Source organism: Eubalaena glacialis, chromosome 6 (genome assembly GCF_028564815.1).
Source record: "Eubalaena glacialis isolate mEubGla1 chromosome 6, mEubGla1.1.hap2.+ XY, whole genome shotgun sequence".
Lineage (NCBI taxonomy): Eukaryota > Metazoa > Chordata > Mammalia > Artiodactyla > Balaenidae > Eubalaena > Eubalaena glacialis.
The window spans coordinates 140,417,308-140,437,085 of record NC_083721.1 but is presented as its reverse complement, the minus strand read 5'-3'; the positions used below and the strand labels follow the sequence as shown (position 1 = coordinate 140,437,085).

Below are 19,778 nucleotides of genomic sequence, written 5' to 3'. Positions count from 1 at the left end.
ATAGGGAAACCTTTGTATTCTATTACAAGTTAATCACTAAAGGGATGTTGCCTGCAAGCTTAAAGTATATGCAATTCCCATCTCTGGGAACCCTGCCTCCCAGGTAATGAGCATTAAGCTAAAATACCTTTGTTTAGCTCACAGTAAACATCTGGACCAGGCCCCCGTGTGAATTAACACATCCCCTCCAGAGGCTGGCTGGAACCAGGAAATGTTTGACTTTACTCCCTTTGCTTTTATTATATAAGAAACTTGAATTCTAACTCAGACAAGATGGTTTTTTGGGATATGAGTCCACCATCTTCTTGGTCTGCTGGCTTTCCTTGCCCCAACAGCTTGTCTCTTGATTTACTGGCCTGTTGTGGGGTGAGCAGCACGAGCTTGGACTTGGTAACACAAACTCTAGAGGAAGATGGTGATGGGTCTGGGGCAGGCTCTCTCGTGGAGAGGACTCCCTGCTTTCTTCAAAACGCCATATGTCCTGGCTCTCCTTCTGTCATCTGGCTACTTTCAGATGATACGATTCCTTTCCTGCACTGTGTAAAGCATCCTTCCTGAGTAATGATTCCCCCCATCAATAGCTTCTGGGAAATTAAACACAGTTTTTCATTCAGAAGAGGTTGGGGACTCCTGATACAAACCTCTGCAAATACCTTATTCAGAAACAAGAGTTTATGTTCTCCCAGCAATAATTGTTCATTTGTTTTGCAAGGTAACAGGTGCTTCCCATAACTTTATCAGCAACCTTGACATATCTGTAAGTTCACTAAAATCTTTTGGTCAAATGCAGCTAATTAAAGGAGTAGAATTGATGCATACAGTATTTAGAACTTCAAAGTTAAATATGCATAAATAGTCCCTAATCATAGTATGGGGTAAACCTAACTAATGGGTACCATTTCAAGTTTTGGTTATTCTTGAATTTACACATTCATATCAATTTTAGAATCAGTTTCAACAGTTCTATGGTAAGTCCTGTTGAGATTTTAAAAATATGATTGAGCTGAATTCTTTACAATATTAAGTCTTTTCATTCATAACTTAAAAAATGGAGAGGACTATCTTGGTTATCTTTTATGTCCTTCAGTAACATCTTATCTTCTCCAATAAGACCTTCTAGAATATTTGTGAGGCTTTTTTTCCTCAGTAACCTTTTAAAAAATTGCTGTTGTGGATGGTATCCACTTTCCTCCCACAGAATTTCCCAATTAAATATTGCTATTATATGTTTGTATATTGATGCTGTATTCAGTCACCAGAACCATTAAAGTCACAAGTCTTTAATGAAAAGAGATGAAGTATAAATGAAAACTTTAAAAGAGATGTGGCTACAGTTGGATTTAAAATTAAGAATGAGAAATGCAATGTGGGAAGGAAAATACTGTTAGATTTTCATGTGATTTCCTGATAACTAATGGATTTGTTATTAAAAGGTCTAACACTGTGGTTATTAAGTCTCTTGGGTGGCCATGTGAATGAAGTCTCAGAAGATACCTGGAGTTTAAAAAGTTAGACTCTGTGGATCCTCAGGAATCTGGTCCAGAGGAAACCCAGTAGTTAAATGAGGCCTGCTCATACTTAACATTTTTAAGCTTAATTATCTAAGTCGCCATTAGTAAACATTTTCATTCCATACAATGAAGAGAAACCCAGGAGCTATTAACATTTTGAGTAATAAGTGATTAATAAGTTTGTTGAGGGACTTCCCTGGTGGCGCAGTGGTTAAGAATCTGCCTGCCACTGCAGGAGACACGGGTTCGAGCCCTGGTCCGGGAAGATCCCACATGCCGCGGAGCAACTAAGCCCGTGTACCGCAATTACTGAGCCTGCACTCTAGAGCCCGCATGCCAAACTACTGAAGCCTGCTCACCTAGAGCCCGTTCTCCTCAACAAGAGAAGCCACAGCAATGAGAAGCCCGCTCACCACAACAAAGAGTAGCCCCCATTTGCTGCAACCAGAGAAAGCCTGCGTGCCACAACGGAGACCCAACGTGGCCAAAAATAAATAAATAAATTAATTAATTTAAAAAAAAAAAGTTTGTTGAATGTACACCCAGGCCATTTCAAATCCCTTTTGGAAGGCATCAAGGAAAAATAATTACAGGACTTCCCCGGCAGTCCAGTGGTTAAGACTCTGAGTTTCCACTGTGGGGGGCGGATTGGATCCCTGGTCAGGGAACTAAGATCCCGCATGCTGCAGGGCACGGCTGAAAAAAAAGGAAAAATAATTACCCCTGTCTTATAGTTGAGTGATCTAACTAAAAAATAACTATACCTCCCAAAAGAAGTGTAAATAAGACCCATAATTTATGATCTTATTGTGTCAGGCCTTTAACTATGACATAAACATTTCTATAATCTAGATAAAAATCTCAATTCCTTTTTCTTTTTAGGACTCAGGAAATGGTTTCTTTTACCTAAATAGGTAACACCATAGTCCCCATATGATTTGACACTGTTCCACAACCACCCTTTCACAAAGACAGACAAATCTTTAGTAAAAGAAGCTAAATTTATAAACATTTAAGATAACTTGAGAAATACATAGTAAAAAAAGAACAAAGCCCACAAATTACAAAGATTTTACTAATATGCAAACTGCTGGTCCATCTAAATTTGGCATATTCAATCTACTTAACTGATTGCTTAATGTGGTAATTTTTTAAATGAAATTCAGTTGGAGGATGAGGGATAAATTTATGCCCTTGACAAAGATAACCACTGTGGTATGTTGTTACTAAGAAAAGAAAACATAATTCCTGGTTATATTATTGTTCTGGCTCATCAGAATTCACAGGACATGTGGGAGTCGGTCATGTCCAATGAGGTCAGGCAAAAGTAATAGAAGGCGCCCCAGGATGACACACATCTTCATCAAACAAATCTTCTGGTAGCTCCTCTTCATCTCCATCAGGGAAATATGTTGGGAATGGTAGATTTTTACAGAAATCCTTATATGCAGGCAATTTAGAATCTTTGATCTGGGGGGAGGAAGCAAAGATCTTATTAATAAGTGATACCAATTAAGTTATTTAAAGATAGTCTGGTTTACTTATTACTTTATTTACTTATTTGCTCATAGTCTTATTCATAATCAAAGAATAGCTCTTCCTACATTTCCTTTTTCTTTGTTTTTTGTTCCTTCATTTTCTAATGTGAATAACACAGCTGTTATACACTGAGTTCCTTTTACTTTATATATGTATTTTTATTCCAATAAACTTAACTAATCCAATGACAGAAATATAACTTTCCTCAAGTTAATCAGCTATCTCATGAGAATAAAATTACTCTGATTATATTTTATCCATAAACAGAACGGCCCAACAGAATAAATTATATTCTACAATTACTACAAAAATATCAATTATACCCAAACTGATTTTTCAAATACAAAGAACTGACATAAACTATATACCTAAAAGGTATTACTATCTACTTCTCAATTATTGATTTTATTATCTACTTATATCATGTATTTTTATTATCTATATTCTACAATAAATTTCTTGAGCTCGGGTTAAAAAATATAAAATTTACCTAGTACTTTTGTTAGTCTTAATTCTAAGAGCACATAACCCAAAATATCAAGTTTTGTTAAGGAAATTAGCTTATATTTAACAAGTAATGTTCTCTTTGAGAAGCTAAGGACAGAATAGTATTTAGCAGAAACAATAATAAACCCAGAAGTCTTGAAAACAGCTGTATTAGCTCTTTATATTCTAAAAATATTCTAATTACATTTGTAAATTCATTAACTGAGGAATAGTACAGATATCGATATGACCTAAAATGTTGGGTTATATTTTTGGAAAACATTGGGTTCTTTAAAGCTTCTGACTCATTCTACAGCCTTCATTCAGAGAGAAGTAAAAAAAACAATTACACGTAATTACACAAACAGATTAAAATAAGGCATACTCATTTTGGCAATAAGAAATGAATAATATGGTTGAAGTAAGTACACAGCTGCTAGGAACAGCTAAGTACAGAAAAACACCTATATTAATTTCTCTCATTACATTGTTCCAAGAAATTATCAGTAAGTTGCCCAGAAGAAAATACACTTGTTTAACTTTTTTTTCCAATCCACTAATCTTGAGTTGAACTTTAACTTGGGAAAAAAAAGTCAAATTCTTACCAATTAAATTGTCTCAGAATTTGTAAATGAAAATAAAACCCAAGCAGATAAACAACAAAATGAACAACAAAACTTTGTGTGCAAATTTGATAATTGTGAAAATTTAGTTATAAATTGCCTAAATGGTGAATTCTCAAGTACTTTCAAATTTTTATAGATCTATTATGCCCAAGAAACAGCAAGGTGATTCAGTTATACATATATACATATTCTTTTTCATATTCTTTCCCATTATAGGTTATCACAAGATATTGAGTATAGTTCCCTTTGCTATACAGTAGATCCTTGTTGGTTATCTGTTTTATGTATGGTACTTTGTATCTGCTAATCCCAAACTCCTAATTTATCCCTCCGTCACCCCTTTTCCCTTTGGTAACCATAAGTTTGTTTTCTATGTTTGTGAGTCTATTTCTGTTTTGTAAATAAGTTCATTTGTATCATTTTTTAGATTCCACATATAAGCGATATCGTATAATATTTGTCTTTTGTCTGGCTTTCTTCACTTAATATGATAATCTCTAGGTCCATCCATGTTGCTGCAAATGGCATTATTTCCTTTTTTTATGGCTGAGTAATATTTCATTGTATAAACGTACCATGGCTTCTTTATCCATTCCTCTGTCGATGGACATTTAGGTTGTTTCCATCTCTTGGCTACTGTAAATAGGGCTGCGATGAACATTGCGGTGCATGTATTTTTTTAAATTATCGTTTCCTCTAGATATATACCCAGGAGTGGGATCGCTGGACCACATGGTAACTCGGCTTTTAGTTAAAAAAAATCTCCATACTGTTTTCCATAGTAGCTGCACCAATTCACATTCCCACCAACAGTGTAGAAGGGTTCCCTTTTCTCCACACCTTCTCCAGCATTTAGTATTGGTAGACATTTTGATGATGGCCATTCTGACTGGTGTGAGGTGATACCTCATTATCGTTTTTTTTAATTTGCATTTCCCTACTAATTAGCAATGTTGGGCATTATTTTTCATATGCCTTTTGGCCACCTGTATGTCCTCTTCAGAGAAATGTCTACTTAGACATTCAATGTCTTTTGCCCGTTTTTTGATTGGGTTGTTTGTTCTTTTTGATATTGAGCTGTATGAGCTGTTTGTACATTTGGAAATTAATCTCTTGTTGGTAGCATCGTTTTGCAAATATTTTCTCCCATCCTGCAGGTTGTCTTTCCATTTTATGGTTTCCTTTTCTGTGCAAAAGCTTTTAAGTTTAATTAGATCCCATTTGTTTATTTTTGTTTTTATTTCCATCACTCTAGGAGATGGATCAAAAAAGTTATTGCTGCAATTTATGTCAAAGAGTGTTCTGCCTGTTTTCCTCTAGGAGTTTTATAGTATCTGGTCTTACATTTAGGTCTTTAATCCGGTTTGAATTTATTTTTGTATTTGGTGCTAGAGAATGTTCTAATCTTGTACACACAGCTGTCCAGTTTTACCAGCACTACTTATTGAAAAGACTGCCTTTTCTCCATTGTATATTCTTGCCTCCTTTGATGTAGACTGACCATATGTGCATGGCTTTATTTTGGGGATTTCTATCTAGTTCCATTGATCTATATGTCTGTTTTTGTGCCAGTACCATACTGTTTTGCTTACTGTAGCTTTGTAGTCAGGGAGCCTGATTCCTCCAGCTCCATTCTTCCTTCTCATGATTGCTTTGGCTGTTCGGGGTCTTTTGTGTTTCCATACAAATTTTAAAATTTCTTGTTCCACTTCTGTGAAAAATGCCATTGGAAATTTGATAGGAAATGCATTGAATCTATAGATTGCCTTGGATAGTATGGTCATTTTAACTATATTGATTCTTCCAATCCAAGAACATCGTGTATCTTTCCATCTGTTTGTGTCTTCTTTAATTTCCTTCATCAGTGTCTCATAATGTTCAGAGTACAGGTTTTTTGCCTCCTTAGGTAGGTTTGTTCCTAAGTATTTTATTCTTTTTGACATGATTGTAAATGGGATTGTTTCCTTAATTTTACTTTTTGATTTTTGTTGTTAGTGTATAGAAGTGCAACAGACTTCTATATATTAATTTGTACCCTGCAACTTTACAGAATTCACTGATGAGCTCTAGTAGTTTTCTGATAGCATCTTCAGGATTTTCTATGTATAGTATCACGTCATCTGCAAAAAGTGACAATTTAATTACTTCTTTTCCAATCTGGATTCCTTTTATTTCTTTTTCTTCTCTGATTGCTGTGGCTAGGAGTTACAAAACTATGTTGAATAAAAGTGGCAAAAGTGGGCATTTGTCTTGTGCCTGATCTTAGAGGAAATGCTTTCAACTTTTTGCTGTTGATTATGATGTTAGCTGTGGGCTCGTCACATATGGCCTTTATTATACTGAGGTAGGTTCCCTCTATGCCCACTTTCTGGAGTTTTTTTTTTCTTTTTATCATAAATGGATGTTGAATTTTATCAAAAGTTTTTTCTGTATCTATTGAGATGACCATATAGTTTTATTCTTCAACTTGTTAATGTGGTGTATCACACTAATTGATTTGCAGATACTGAAAATTCATTATATCCCTGTGATAAATCTCACTTGATCATGGTGTATGATCCTTTTAATGTATTGTTGGATTCGGCTGGCTAGATTTTTTTTTTTTTTTGGTTTGATTTTGTTGAGGATTTTTGCATCTATGATCATCAGTGATATTGGCCTGTACTTTTCTTTTTTTGTGATATCTTTGGTTTTGGTATCAAGGTGATGGTGGCCTCATAGAATGAGTTCAGAAGTGTTCCTTCCTTTGCAATTTTTTGAAATCATTTCAGAAGGAGAGGTGTTAACTCTTCTCTAAATGTTTGCTAGAATTTGCCTGAAGCTGTCTGGTCCTGGACTTTTGTTTGTTGGGAGTTTTAAAATTACTGATTCAATTTCAGTACTGGTAACTGGTCTGTTCATATTTTCTATTTCTTCCTGGTTCAGTCTTGAGAGATCACACCTTCTTAAGAATTTGTCCATGTCTTCAAGGTTGTCCATTTTATGGCTGTATAGTTGCTTGTAGCAGCCTCTTATGATCCTTTGTATTTCTGTGATATTGGCTGTAACTTCTTTTTCGTTTCTGATTTTACTGATTTGGGCCCTCTCCTTTTTTCCCATGATGAGTCTGGCTAAAGGTTTACCAATTTTGTTTATCTTTTCAAAGAATCAGCTTTTATTTCATTGATCTTTTCTACTGATTTTTTTTAAAGTGTCTATTTCATTTATTTCTGCTCTGATCTTCATGAGTTCTTTCTTTCTGCTAACTTTAGGTTTCGACTGTTCTTTCTCTAGTTGCTTTATGTGTAAGGTTATGTTGTTTATTTGATATTTTTCTTGTTTCCTGAGGTAAGCTTGTACTGCTATAGACTTCCCTCTGAGAACTGCTTTTGCTGTGTCCAATAGGTTTTGGATCATTGTGTTTTCGTTTTCATGATTTTCTAAGTATTTTTTGACTTCCTCTTTGATTTTTTCAGTGATCCATTGGTTGTTTAGTAGCATATTGTTTAGCTTCCATGTGTTTGTGTTTTTTGTAGTTTTTTTCTTGTGGCTGTTTTCTTTTCTTTTTCTTGGGCTGCATCGGGCGGCTTGTGGGATATTAGTTCCCTGACAAGGGATTAAACACGCACCCTCGGCAGTGAAAGCATGGAGTCCTAACCACTGGACTGCCAGGGAATTCCCTGGTTGTCTTCTAAACTCATAGAGCTGTGGTCTGAAAAGATGCTTGATACAATTTCAATCTTCTTAAATTTACTAAGGCTTGCTTTGTGGCCCAACATATGATCAATCCTGGAGAATGTTCCATGTGCACTTGAGTGTATTCTGCTGCTTTCAGATGGAAGGTTCTATACATATCAATTGAGTCCATCTGGTCTAATGTATCATTTAAGGCTTGTGTTTCCCCTAGTGATTTTCTGTTTGGACGATCTGTCCATTGATGTAAGTGGGGCGTTAAAGTCCCCCATTATTATTACTGTCAATTTCTACTTTTATGTCTATTAACATCTGCCTTATATGTTGAGGTGTTCCTATGTTGGGTGCATATATATTTACAATTGTTATATCTCTTCTTGGATTGATCCCTTGATCATTATGTGGTGTCCTTCTCTCTTGTAACGGTCTTTATTTTAAAGTCTATTTTGTCTGATATGAGTATTCCTACTCCAGCTTTCTTTTGATTTGCATTTGCATGGAATACCTTTTTCCATCCCCTTACTTTGTATGTCTTTAGATCTGAAGTGGGTCTCTTGTAGACAGCATGTATACAGGTCTAGTTTTTGTATCCATTTAGCCAGTCTATGCCTTCAGATTGGAGCATTTAATCCATTTACATTTAAGGTAATTATCAATATATATGTTCTGATTGCCATTTTGTTATTGGATTTCTGTAGGTCTTTTGTCCCTTTCTTCTTAGTTCTCTGCTCTTGTGATTTGATGACTATCTTTGCGTTATGTTTGGATTCCTTTTTCTTTATTGTGTGTATATGTATTATAGATTTTTGGTTTGTGGTTACTATGAGGTTTTAGTATAGCAGTGTGTGTGTGTATATATATAAATATAAATATATATGATTGTTCTAAGTTGCTGATCTTATTTCAACTGCATTTTAAATACCCCACATTTGTACTCTCTTCCCTTCACAATTACTGTTTTTGATATATTTCTTTTTTTTTCTTTAATTAATTAATTTTTTGGGGGGGCTGCATTGGGTCTTTGTTGCTGTGCGCAGGCTTTCTCTAGTTGCGAGTGAGGGCTACTCTTTGTTGCAGTGCATGGGCTTCTCATTGTGGTGGCTTCTCTTGTTGTGGAGCATGGGTTCTAGGTGTGTGGGCTTCAGTAGTTGTGGCACATGGGCTCTAGAGAACAGGTTCAGTACTTGTGGTGCACGGAATTAGTTGCTCCATGGCATGTGGGATCTTCCCGGACCAGGGCCTGAACCCGTGTCCCTTGTACTGACAGGCAGATTCTTAACCACTGCACCACCAGGGAGGTCCCTGATATCATATTTCACATCTAATTGTTTTGTGTATCCCTTAACTGCGTATTGTGGATACAGATGATTTTACTACTTTTGTCTTTTAATCTCCCTACTAGTTTGTGTGTGGACAATTTACCTTTATCGTATGTTTGCCTTTACCAGTGAGCTTTTCCATTTCATAATTTTCTTGTTTCTAGTTGCAGCCTTTTCTTTTCCCCTTAGAAAAGTTCCTTTAGCATTTGTTGTAAAACTGGTTTGGTGGTGTTGAATTCTTTTATCTTTTGCTTTTCTGTAAAGCTTTTGATTTCTCCATCAAATCTGAATGAGGACCTTGCTCGGTATTCTTGGTTGTAGATTTTTTCCTTTCATCACTTTAAATACATCATGCCATTCCCTTCTGGCCTACAGAGTTTCTGCTCAAAAATCAGCTGACCATCTTATGGGAGTTCCCTTGCACATTATCTATAGCTTTTCCCTTGTTGCTTTTAATATTTTCTCTATCTTTAAGTATTGTCAATTTGATTACTACGTGTCTTGGTGTGTTTCTCTTTGGGTTAATCCTCTATGGGACTCTGCGCTTCCTGGACTTGGGTGATTGTTTCCTTTCCCAGGTTAGAGAAGTTTTCAGCTATTATCTCTTCAAGTATATTCTCAGGCCCTTTCTCTCTCTTCTTTTTCTAGAATCCCTATAATGGGAATGTTAGTGCGCCTGATGTTGTCCCAAAGTTCTCTTAAACTGTCCTCATTTCTTCTCATTCTTTTTTCTTTATTCTTTTACATGGCAGTGATTTCTACTACTATTTCTTCCAGTTCACTGCTCTATTCTTCTGCCTCATTTATTCTGCTACTGGTTCTTTCTAGTGTATTTTTCATTTCAGCTATTACATTCATCTCTGTTTGGTTGCTCTTTATATTTTCTCTTTGTTAAAAACTTCTAACTTCTTGCTCTGTGCATCCATTCTTTTCCCAAATTCCTGGATCATCTTTACGATCATTACTCTGAACTCCTTCTTGAGTACACTGCCTACCTCCACTTCACTTAGCTGTTCTTCAGGGATTTTATCTTGTTCCTTCATCTGAAACATATTCATCTGCCGCCTCATTCCGTCAAATTTCTACTTGTATTTTTATGTGTGGTAGGTTAATTACATTTCCCAACCCTGGAGAAGTGGGATGTCCTGTATGTCCCAGCAGTACACTTCCCTCTCATCACTGAAGGATCAGGGACCAGTCTGTTTGCAGACCCAGTTCCACAGGCTGTGTGATCATAGTTTTCTTGCTTCTGGTGTCTGACCCTGGCTGGATGGGGCTGCTCTAGAGGCTTGTGCAGGCTTCCTGGCAGGAGGGGCTGGTGCCAGCCCACTGGTTGGTGGAGCTGGTTCCTCGCCCTCTGGTGGGCAGGGCAGTGTCAAGGGGTGTGTCCAAAGACGGCTGTGGGCTCAGGAAGTCTTTAAGCAGCCTGTCTGCTGACGGATGCAGCTGTGTCCCTGCCCACCTGGTTGTTTGCTTGAGGTGTCCCAGCACTGGAGCCTACAGGCTGTTGGGTGGGGCCAGGTTTTGGTGCTAATGACCCAAGCAAGATGTCAGCCTCCGGCAAGAGTTCATGAAGATGAACACTCAATATATCTGCCACTGGTTTTTATGTCCTCAGGGTGAGCCACAGCTGCCCCCCACCTTCCCAGGAGACCCTCCAAGACCAGCAGGTAGGTCTGGCACAGGCTTCTATGAAATTACTGCTTTTGCCTGGGTTCCAGGTGCATGAGATTCTGCATGTGCCCTTTAAGAGTGAGGTCTCTGCTTCCTCCAGTCCTGTGGAGCTCCTGCTATCAAGCCCCACTGGCCTTCAAAGCCAAATGCTCTGGGAGCTCCTCTTCCTGATGCCAGGCCCCTGGCTGGGGAGACTGATGTCAGGCTCAGAACTCTCACTCCTGTGGGAGAACTTCTGTGATATAATCATTCTCCAGTTTTTGTGTCGCCAGGTAGTAAAGGATTTGATTACATCAGGAGTGCACCCCTCCTATCATCTCATTGTGGTTTCTTCTTTATATCATGTAGAATATCTTTTTTGGTAGGCTCCAGCTTTTTCTTTAATTGATGATTGTTCAGCAGTTAGTTGTGATTTTGGTGTGCTCATAAGAGAAGGTGGGCTCAAGGTCCCTCTACTCCACCATCTTGTCCCGAATTTGCTGATACATGTTTTTGTGCACTGAGTCTTATCCCTGGCTTTATTATTTCCCTGCCTTCAGGACTCCCTCTCATTCTTTTTATATTTATGTATATTGGCAAACCAGTTCAAACACTTTTTAGGAAAGCTGGAGGTAGGACACACACACAAAAAACAGGCAAATCTGAAAACAAACTTAAATTATAAATTAGGATATAGGGACGAGCACACACAAATAGTACAGTACACTATGCTGTAAATAGCAGTTCTTTAGGCTCTCTTAATACATTTAGTGAATCCAAAGAAGAACAAAAAGCTTACATTAATTAAACAGTTTGGTTATCCCTAAGACTATCTTACTAACTTTAGAATGAATGACAGGCAGCCCTGTACTCTGTACTCTGATGGAACCAAAAGATCCTGTGGAGTGAGTGGATGCCAATGAGGCTGCCTGTCCAGCAGGACAAGCCTCAACCTCCAACGACAAGGGGCTTATTCACCTGCTGTGGGATCACTGGGAAGAATGGACAAAGTGGGGTGACTGTTTTCAGAAGATTTACCAAACTTTTGACATTTAAAACATAAGCCCACAAAAAACTCCCCCAAACCCACACCTTAATGTTTGGGACAGACATTTAAGTTTATAAAAGACAGTTAAAACGCACTATATTTCAAAGATTTTTTTTCAAGATGAGTTCTTTTATCAAAATCTGTTTGTTGGAAATATATTCACCTAGTGTGTTAACAGTTCAAAGTGTCTAGACATTTCTCTGATGGTACAGTTTCTCAAAATGTATTTGGACTCCTCTTTTGGAATTGCCTTCAGTGTACCTTCTGAATATCTTCAGTGATAGCAAGCCACCATCCATTAAATGGATTGAGTTTTTGGAGGCAATCTTTATTGAAGTGGGTGGAAAAATCTGAGTAATACATGTTGTTGATTATAAACTGTTTATAACAACCAGATCAGAACCCTGCACATATAGTTTTTCAAGGCAGTTCACCTGTTCATCCCTGTTGGTGTCAAGGAAGATGCTGAGGTGAACCTGAGGAGTCACGGCAACAGTGAGGCTCAGCTGGAAGCCAGCCTAGAACTGTATACAGCAAATGGGGAGAAAAGGAGGATTTGACAATGTTTAAAACTTCATCTGCTATCCAGTATAATTTATTATGAAAAATGATCATTTTCTTTTTTTTCTCTTTTATTACGTTGTTATATTTATAACAACGTAATAAATCTGGAGGTAGGAATACACTGAATTATGAGGCCAAAATGTCAGGAAAAGCACAATGACAACCTGCTGGCTTCCAGTACCTGTCACTATGTACATGACTTGGGTCACCGGGGGTCTGAAAACTTACTTAAACCTAAAAAATTGCAAACTTAAAAAAAAAAAAGACCAAAAAATCTTGCAAGAATTAATCAAATGCATTTTTTCTTTAAAAAAAAAAAAAATGAGAATACTCTAGTCAAAAAAGTGAAGAGTTCCAGAAAGGGGATTTTAATTACTGTAAGACTGAAACAAATATTGTACCTTATGCTAGTAACGGAACCTACTTTAAGAAATGAAAAGAATACATAGAAAAAGACAGGTTTTTTGAAAAATCTGAGGGTTAAGTTTCAGCCTATTTTTGTTGTTATTGTTGGAAGAGTAATGAAGAATCTATTTTGGGGAACTGCTGATATCACTTCAACTACAAATTTATTTTCAGAATGGAAGATTCAAAATTCAAAAGTGACATCTCATTTTGTATTATGTTGACTTAAATCCCACGTTGAATATTTATTTTGTATTTTATTTGATGGAAATAAATCTCTGAGAGCTTAAGAACGTTTTTTTCAAGTCTATCTTGTATAACATGTTTTCTTCTCTTCATGTTTTGAACATAAAAATGTATTTTTAAGGAAAACACAAAGCAATGCTAGTAATAATAATAATAATAATAATAATAATAAATCTTTCCTTAAAATGTCCACCTCAAACCACCTTTCTTGTTGTTTCTCATTTTATTTCCACCACACATACTTCTGGTTCCCATGTCAAAGTACTCTTAAAAAATGAAAAAGTTATTTTTTGGAAGGATAGAGATATATTGATATTTTTGCAAGTAGTTTTGCTAATATCCTTTTTGTATTTCTAAAGAGCCTCTTACTGGACCTACCCTTTGTGAAGGTTCATGGTTTTAGAGACATAGGCTATAGGTTATTTTGTGCAATTTTCTCACTCAGGTGCTACTAAAAAGCAGAAAAATTAGCAAAGAACATGTGGAGAAACAGCTACTTATTTTCAAGACACATTTATGGGTGAGAGGAGAACTTATGGCACACATCCACATCTCTGAACAAGGGAAAATAAAGACATAAAGACAGTTATACATACCTTTACTAAGCAATTTTTGTGTCCAGGTACAGAGCCATTTACATAGATTATATTGTGCTTTGTGTTTATTCTCCACACCTAAAGTGGAATTAAAATCAAACCTTAAGAGTCAAAAATATGAGAATATACTTATATCAGTACAAACAAAAGCTGAGGCTATAAGTAGCCTGTAAAGAAATAATCATGTTAGCACCTCAAAATATTGAATGAGAATAAAAATTTCAAATCCTATGGGTGACTTGTACTGTAATACTACAACAGATATGTCTCATGTAAGTGGTAGAAAACTCTCATTTTAAGTATAAATGTGACTGAACGATCAAGACTACTTGGATATTTCAATATTCTTCTGGCACCATTAAGAATAACAAATGAAAATTCAATTTTATTTTATTCTTAGTTAACATGAGCTTGCTGCAACTAGAAGCTGGGAAGCCGCAACCTCTCTGGGTCTAATTTTTTTAAAAAGTGTGCTGAGCAGATGGCCTTCAAACAGATCTTCATGTGGGAAAAACATTTACACAAATGAGAGAACAGTCAATAAATGGTACTGAGAAAGTATTTGGGGGTAAAATCAAGTTTGACCCATACCTCATGGCTAAATGTTAAATACTAGGGAAACTGAAATCTCTCTCCTGTCACACATATGCATACATGAAAAGAAAATGCACAAAGACAGATACAAATATAGTTGTCTGTGGCAAGTATAAATGTAATAGAGAGGGGAAAAAAATTTTAGATTATATAAAATTTAAAAACTTCTGCTGGTTAAAATTTATAAATAAAATATATCTAGAATAGAGAATGAAAGAATATGCACCAAAATGTTACCAGTGGTTGTCTTTGGGGGTTGTTCTTTTGAATGGCCTATTTTCTTTTTTGTACTTTCTACACTTTTCATACATATATACAGATTAGTTGTTTTAATAAAAATATAATTATATGGCACCTATTATGTACAACTCATTTTCACTTAGATATTACATATATTCCTCAAGTTAGTAGAGAGTGAATTTAACTCCCCGTCCCTTTTAAATATATAATTATTTTACAAAAATGGATGTATACCACAATGCTTTTAGTACTCTATTTTCCTATTTTGATTGTCTCCTATTTTGTCCTCCTCTCTCCTCTTCCTCACCCACATCCACCCACACATTTGACATTTAATCGAAAGCAATCTGATATATAACCATCTACTCTTCTCTGTGCTTACATGGCATGGTGACATATATATGTAGGGAGTTTCTGTTTACTCTTTTATAAGAGTATTATATGTAATGCTCTGAATCTCTATTTTTTCATGCAACAACACTTTGTGGAAATCTTCCAGGTCAAATAGTAGACAATTAACTTTTTCTTTTTAATGAGTGCATTTTCCATGGCTTGCATGTTAAATGAACATATATGACAACACACACACACACACACACACACACACAGAGTTCACGTATCCCTCACCCCTCAATAATTGTAAAACCTATTAGAACCACCATACGCCGACACACGTTAAATATGTATGCTGGTGCATTTGCCTTTAGGCACTAATTTAACCATTCTTATAAAAAGCCACTCCAGAAACTTACTTTCAGTCCAAATGCTGTCCTATCTATGTTCCCCAATTGTCCAGGCATTTTAGTTCCAGGCCAGACTCTGGCAACATCCTAAAGGAGAGAACCAAAAGTAGCACTTTTAAGTAGTACTCTCAATTTCAAACAGTACCGATCAAACCAAAATGCAAATAAGATATGTCATTAAAATGTTTTATTTTTTCCCCCATTTTGCTAGCCCCCAGTAAAGAACTAAACATGGATTTAGTCACATTTACCCCTAGAGAATTCCCTTTCTAAATTAGATTAGAACAAAAAAATATAGACTAAGAACATATTTAAGAGAAAAATTCAGTAACAAGAGAGCAGCAACTGAGCCAATAATGGCTGAGAAGGACATAAAAACATGTCAGGCCACCATTCAAAGAAAAAATGGACTGCCTGGCCTGTTTTCTTCTGTATTAACTGACTTGGACTCCATCCAGTCCGCAGCTGCTGGAATGGTCCTACTCTCCCACCCTGGCTTTTGATGTTACTATCCTTCTGCAGAGTGACTAAAGGAGAGAGTTAGTTACCTCCAATAGTGAGAAACTTGGCTTCCATTATCAATATATTCACTTATCTGGTCAATCCTATAATTCACAGAAAATTATCTCAGAATGGCTAACTAATACTACTAAAAAAACATAATTAGAACTCAACACTTGCACACAGTACATTTTAAATTTAGACTCCGGGTATACAGCCAACAACTATGTGTTCACAAGTTACTTGAGTTATTAGTCCACTCTAGTCCCCCACTTTAGTGAGGTTCTGTTACTCATTTGAAATAGCTATGTTCATTTCCTAATTATATTCCATTATGGATCCCCCCCCCCATTTTTATTTTACTTTGAATTTGTAAAACATTAACATGGTTCCAAAGTAAAAAGTATAACAAAAAAGTATATCTAGTTAAGTGCCACTCCTGCCACTCCTAAGCCCTTCCATACTCTTCCCACCCAAGAGTAAGACTCCCCCAGGCTCTTTATGGTACACCTCTGGGAGAGATATTCAGTAGGATTAAATCAGCAGTACAAAACTCCTTCTCTCCTTCCTATGCTCTTATTGTCTATTTCTCCATTTTTTCTCTATTACTTTCCCCTTCACCATTATACTGTCTTTGACAACTTTTCCCAACGGTCTCCTCTAAGGCAAAAACAAATCTGTGAAGGAACCAGTGAGGGCAGATGGCAGGGCATTCTGATCCCTGATCACTTGGCAGCTGACATCAGAGTGTAGGATGGGAGACAGAGATGGGAAAGAAAGTAGGCAGACAAGTACTGAGAACACTGGCCGTAAGTATGTAGGATATAACCAAATGATTCAAGTCTGGCTCTGGAAAGTAAGGCCAGGACTCATAAATGTGTGACTTTTATTAGGACCCACCTGGAGTAAGATTCAAATAATGTGACTTGATCCCAAGGACAGACTAAAGCACGATATACACAAAAGCTGAATCTTTAGTACTAAAAAGAGGATCACTAAGTTATACTTACACCAGTTGAAATAGCTCCAGGCCTTCTGTGGGTTTTTGTTTGACCATGAGTAGCTGGCTGGCCTTTAAATCCCCATCTCTTCATGACACCTTGGAAACCTTTACCAATACTGAACAAGATAGACATTAGAATTTACATAATGAACAGAGGATAAAATACCCCCAACTGTATACTTTGATAGTACCTTAGAGTTTTTAGCAAAGTTCCTTATCCAAATAACTAGAAAAGGCCATACAAGCAAAACTAGAAATGAACATGCCTTTATCTCTGTCCTGGTTTGCACCCCTTCCTGGAGTCTCATTCTACATAAAATGATTAGTTCAAGATTGTGAGACAACAGCAAGCTAAACAGTTCTATCTTCCTAATCCTATGAAACAACACAGTAAAAGTGGGACATTTTATAAGTTCAAAGTACTTGTAAGCGACGCAGCAGGCCACCATTAAGACCCCCACCTTCTGTAAAGCAACTATACTCCAATAAAAATTAAAAACAAAAACAAACAAACAAAAAAAACCCTTGAAAAAACTCACCTTCTGGTACACATGCCCCTGTGTGATCAATCACCTCCCCTTGAGTCTGTGTGGACCTAGCAACTCACCTCTTAAGGAATAAACTACGGCAGAAGAGATGAGACGTCACCTCTGACTCTTGGTTACAAAGACACTGGCTTCCATCTCTGAACTCTCGGTTCTGAAGGAAGCCAGCTGCTATCCTATGGAGAGTTATGCAGCAAGGACCTCTCTAGCCAACAACTGTGGACCTGACGCTCGCCAGTGGCCATGTTAATGAGCTTGTAGGCACTTCATCCCAAGTTGAACCCTGAGATGACCACAGCCTTGACTGTTGCCTCGGCTGCAGCTTCGTGAGACACCCTGAGCCAGAGGCACCCAGCTAAGCTGTACTGGGAGTTATGACCACAGAAACTGTGAGGTAGTAAATGTTTGTTGTTTTAGGCTGTTGTATTTTAGGGTAATGTGCTAGGCAGCAATATACAATAGAACACGAAATAAAACAGTAATAATGCTCTAAATGCTGAACAAGTTTAGAAGATGGATCTTGGTTTCAAGGTTTGAATCAGAAGCCAATGGAGAAATAAAATCAGAGAAAAAATCTAATATTTCAATTTTTAAACAAAACCATTCTATTTTCAAATTCTGCTAACTAGAGAAACATTATGCAATGTAGGTAGACACAACACTAAGGTTCAAGCAGTATTAGAGTTTATCTCTGTCAAATATATCAGGACAAATGATACAAGGAAAGGGCTAGAATGAATTGTAAGACTCTACCAGGCTTATTTTTATAGACTCTTAAGATGAACACTTTTTCCACCTTTCATTAGATAATATGTCAACATATTTTTCATGTTGTGTTCCCTTAATTTAATAAAGCTATCTATTATTAAATAAATAGTGCCCAGTTCAGGACATTTACAAAAAGGACCAATCACAAAAGATTTTGAAAACTATGTTATTTCCACAAGGACTTTGCTATGCATTTAACAAAGAATTATCAGAGAGTAATGGATTGAAGTAAGCCCACATGACTAAGATGGTTTGTTTTAGATAAATCAAGAAACCAGCATAAAAATAATATGAATATGTATAGAACAGTCGAATAATATATCACATGTCAAAAGTTATTTGTATATGAATAATTTAAATGTAGCTTTTTTCACGTTAATCAACTGAACACATCACTTATGGAGTACACTGATCAGCACACCTTGTTTTATTATGCTCCGCAGATACTGTGGTTTTTACAATTTAAAAGGTTTGTGGCAACCCTGTGTGATCAGATAATGATTAGCACTTTTTGGCCATGAAGTTTTTTTTTTTTAATTTTTATTGGAGTATAGTTGCTTTACAATGTTTAGTTTCTGCTGTACAGCAAAGTAAATCAGATATACATATAAATATATCCACTCTTTTTAAAATTTCCTTCCCATTTAGGTCACCACAGAGCACTGAGTAGAGTTTCCTGTGCTATACAGTAGGTTCTTATTAGTTATCTATTTTATATATAGTAGTGTATATGTCAGTCCTAATCTCCCAATTCATCCCACCCTACCCTTCCCCCGCCTTGGTAACCGCAAGTTTGTTTTCTACATCTGTGACTCTATTTCTACTTTGCAAACAAGTTCGTATGTACCATTTTTCTAGATTCCACATATAAGTGATATTATACGATATATGTCTTTCTCTTTCTGACTTACTTCACTCTGTATGACAATCTCTAGGTCCATCCATGTCGCTGAAAATGGCATTATATTTCGTTCATTTTTAAGCCATGAAGTATTTTTAAATTAAGGCACATACATTGTTTTTTTAGACATAATGCTATTATTGTACAGGCTACAGTACAGTGTAAACATAACTTCTATATGCACTAGGAAACCAAAAGCTTGACTCGCTTTACTGCCGTTGTCTGGAACCAAACTGCAGTATCTCCAAGGCGTGCCTGTACATAATTCTTTTTTTGCCTCCAAAACTCAAAATAATGCTTATGCTTGATCAAAGAGCTAAAACAGAAATTTAACATATATTCATTGAAAAGTCACTATAAACTTTGCAAGGTTAACATCTAAGAAGGGAAACTATGATAATCAAATATTTTACTGAAATTTTGCTTCAGAAACTTAACAAATATTTCTACTTAACGCTGAATTTTAGAATATATTGATATTTGAAAAATAAATGCTTTGCAATTTAAAAATAAAAAAGAAGTACCTAAAGAGTCATTTGACCTTATGATATTGTTTGGCAAATAACATTTTTTAAAATTTTTTATAAATTTATTTATTTCATTTATTTTATTTTTGGCTGCATTGGGTCTTCGTTGCTGCACGTGGGCTTTCTCTAGTTGTGGCGAGTGGCGGCTACTCTTTGTAGTGGTGCATAGGCTTCTCATTGTGGTGGCTTCTCTTGTTGCAGAGCATGGGCTCTAGGTGCGCAGGCTTCAGTTGTTCTACAGCGCAGGCTCAGTAGTTGTGGTGCATGGGCTTAGTTGCTCCGCAGCATGTG

At 36.4% G+C, this 19,778-nt stretch overlaps 1 protein-coding gene across 1 annotated transcript in view; it reads right to left on the bottom strand.

Moving 5' to 3' along the window:
* Window positions 1-2,493: 2,493 nt before the first annotated feature.
* MRPL3 (mitochondrial ribosomal protein L3) overlaps window positions 2,494-19,778 on the bottom strand; it is a 42,442-nt gene continuing 25,157 nt past the window's right edge. The window contains exons 7-10 of the mRNA XM_061193686.1: window positions 16,754-16,862; window positions 15,252-15,329; window positions 13,666-13,743; window positions 2,494-2,981 (exon numbers count right to left, since the gene is read on the bottom strand). Coding sequence (XP_061049669.1) covers window positions 2,829-2,981; window positions 13,666-13,743; window positions 15,252-15,329; window positions 16,754-16,862 — 418 coding nt within the window. The 3' untranslated portion in view covers window positions 2,494-2,828. The remainder of the gene's footprint in view (window positions 2,982-13,665; window positions 13,744-15,251; window positions 15,330-16,753; window positions 16,863-19,778) is intronic.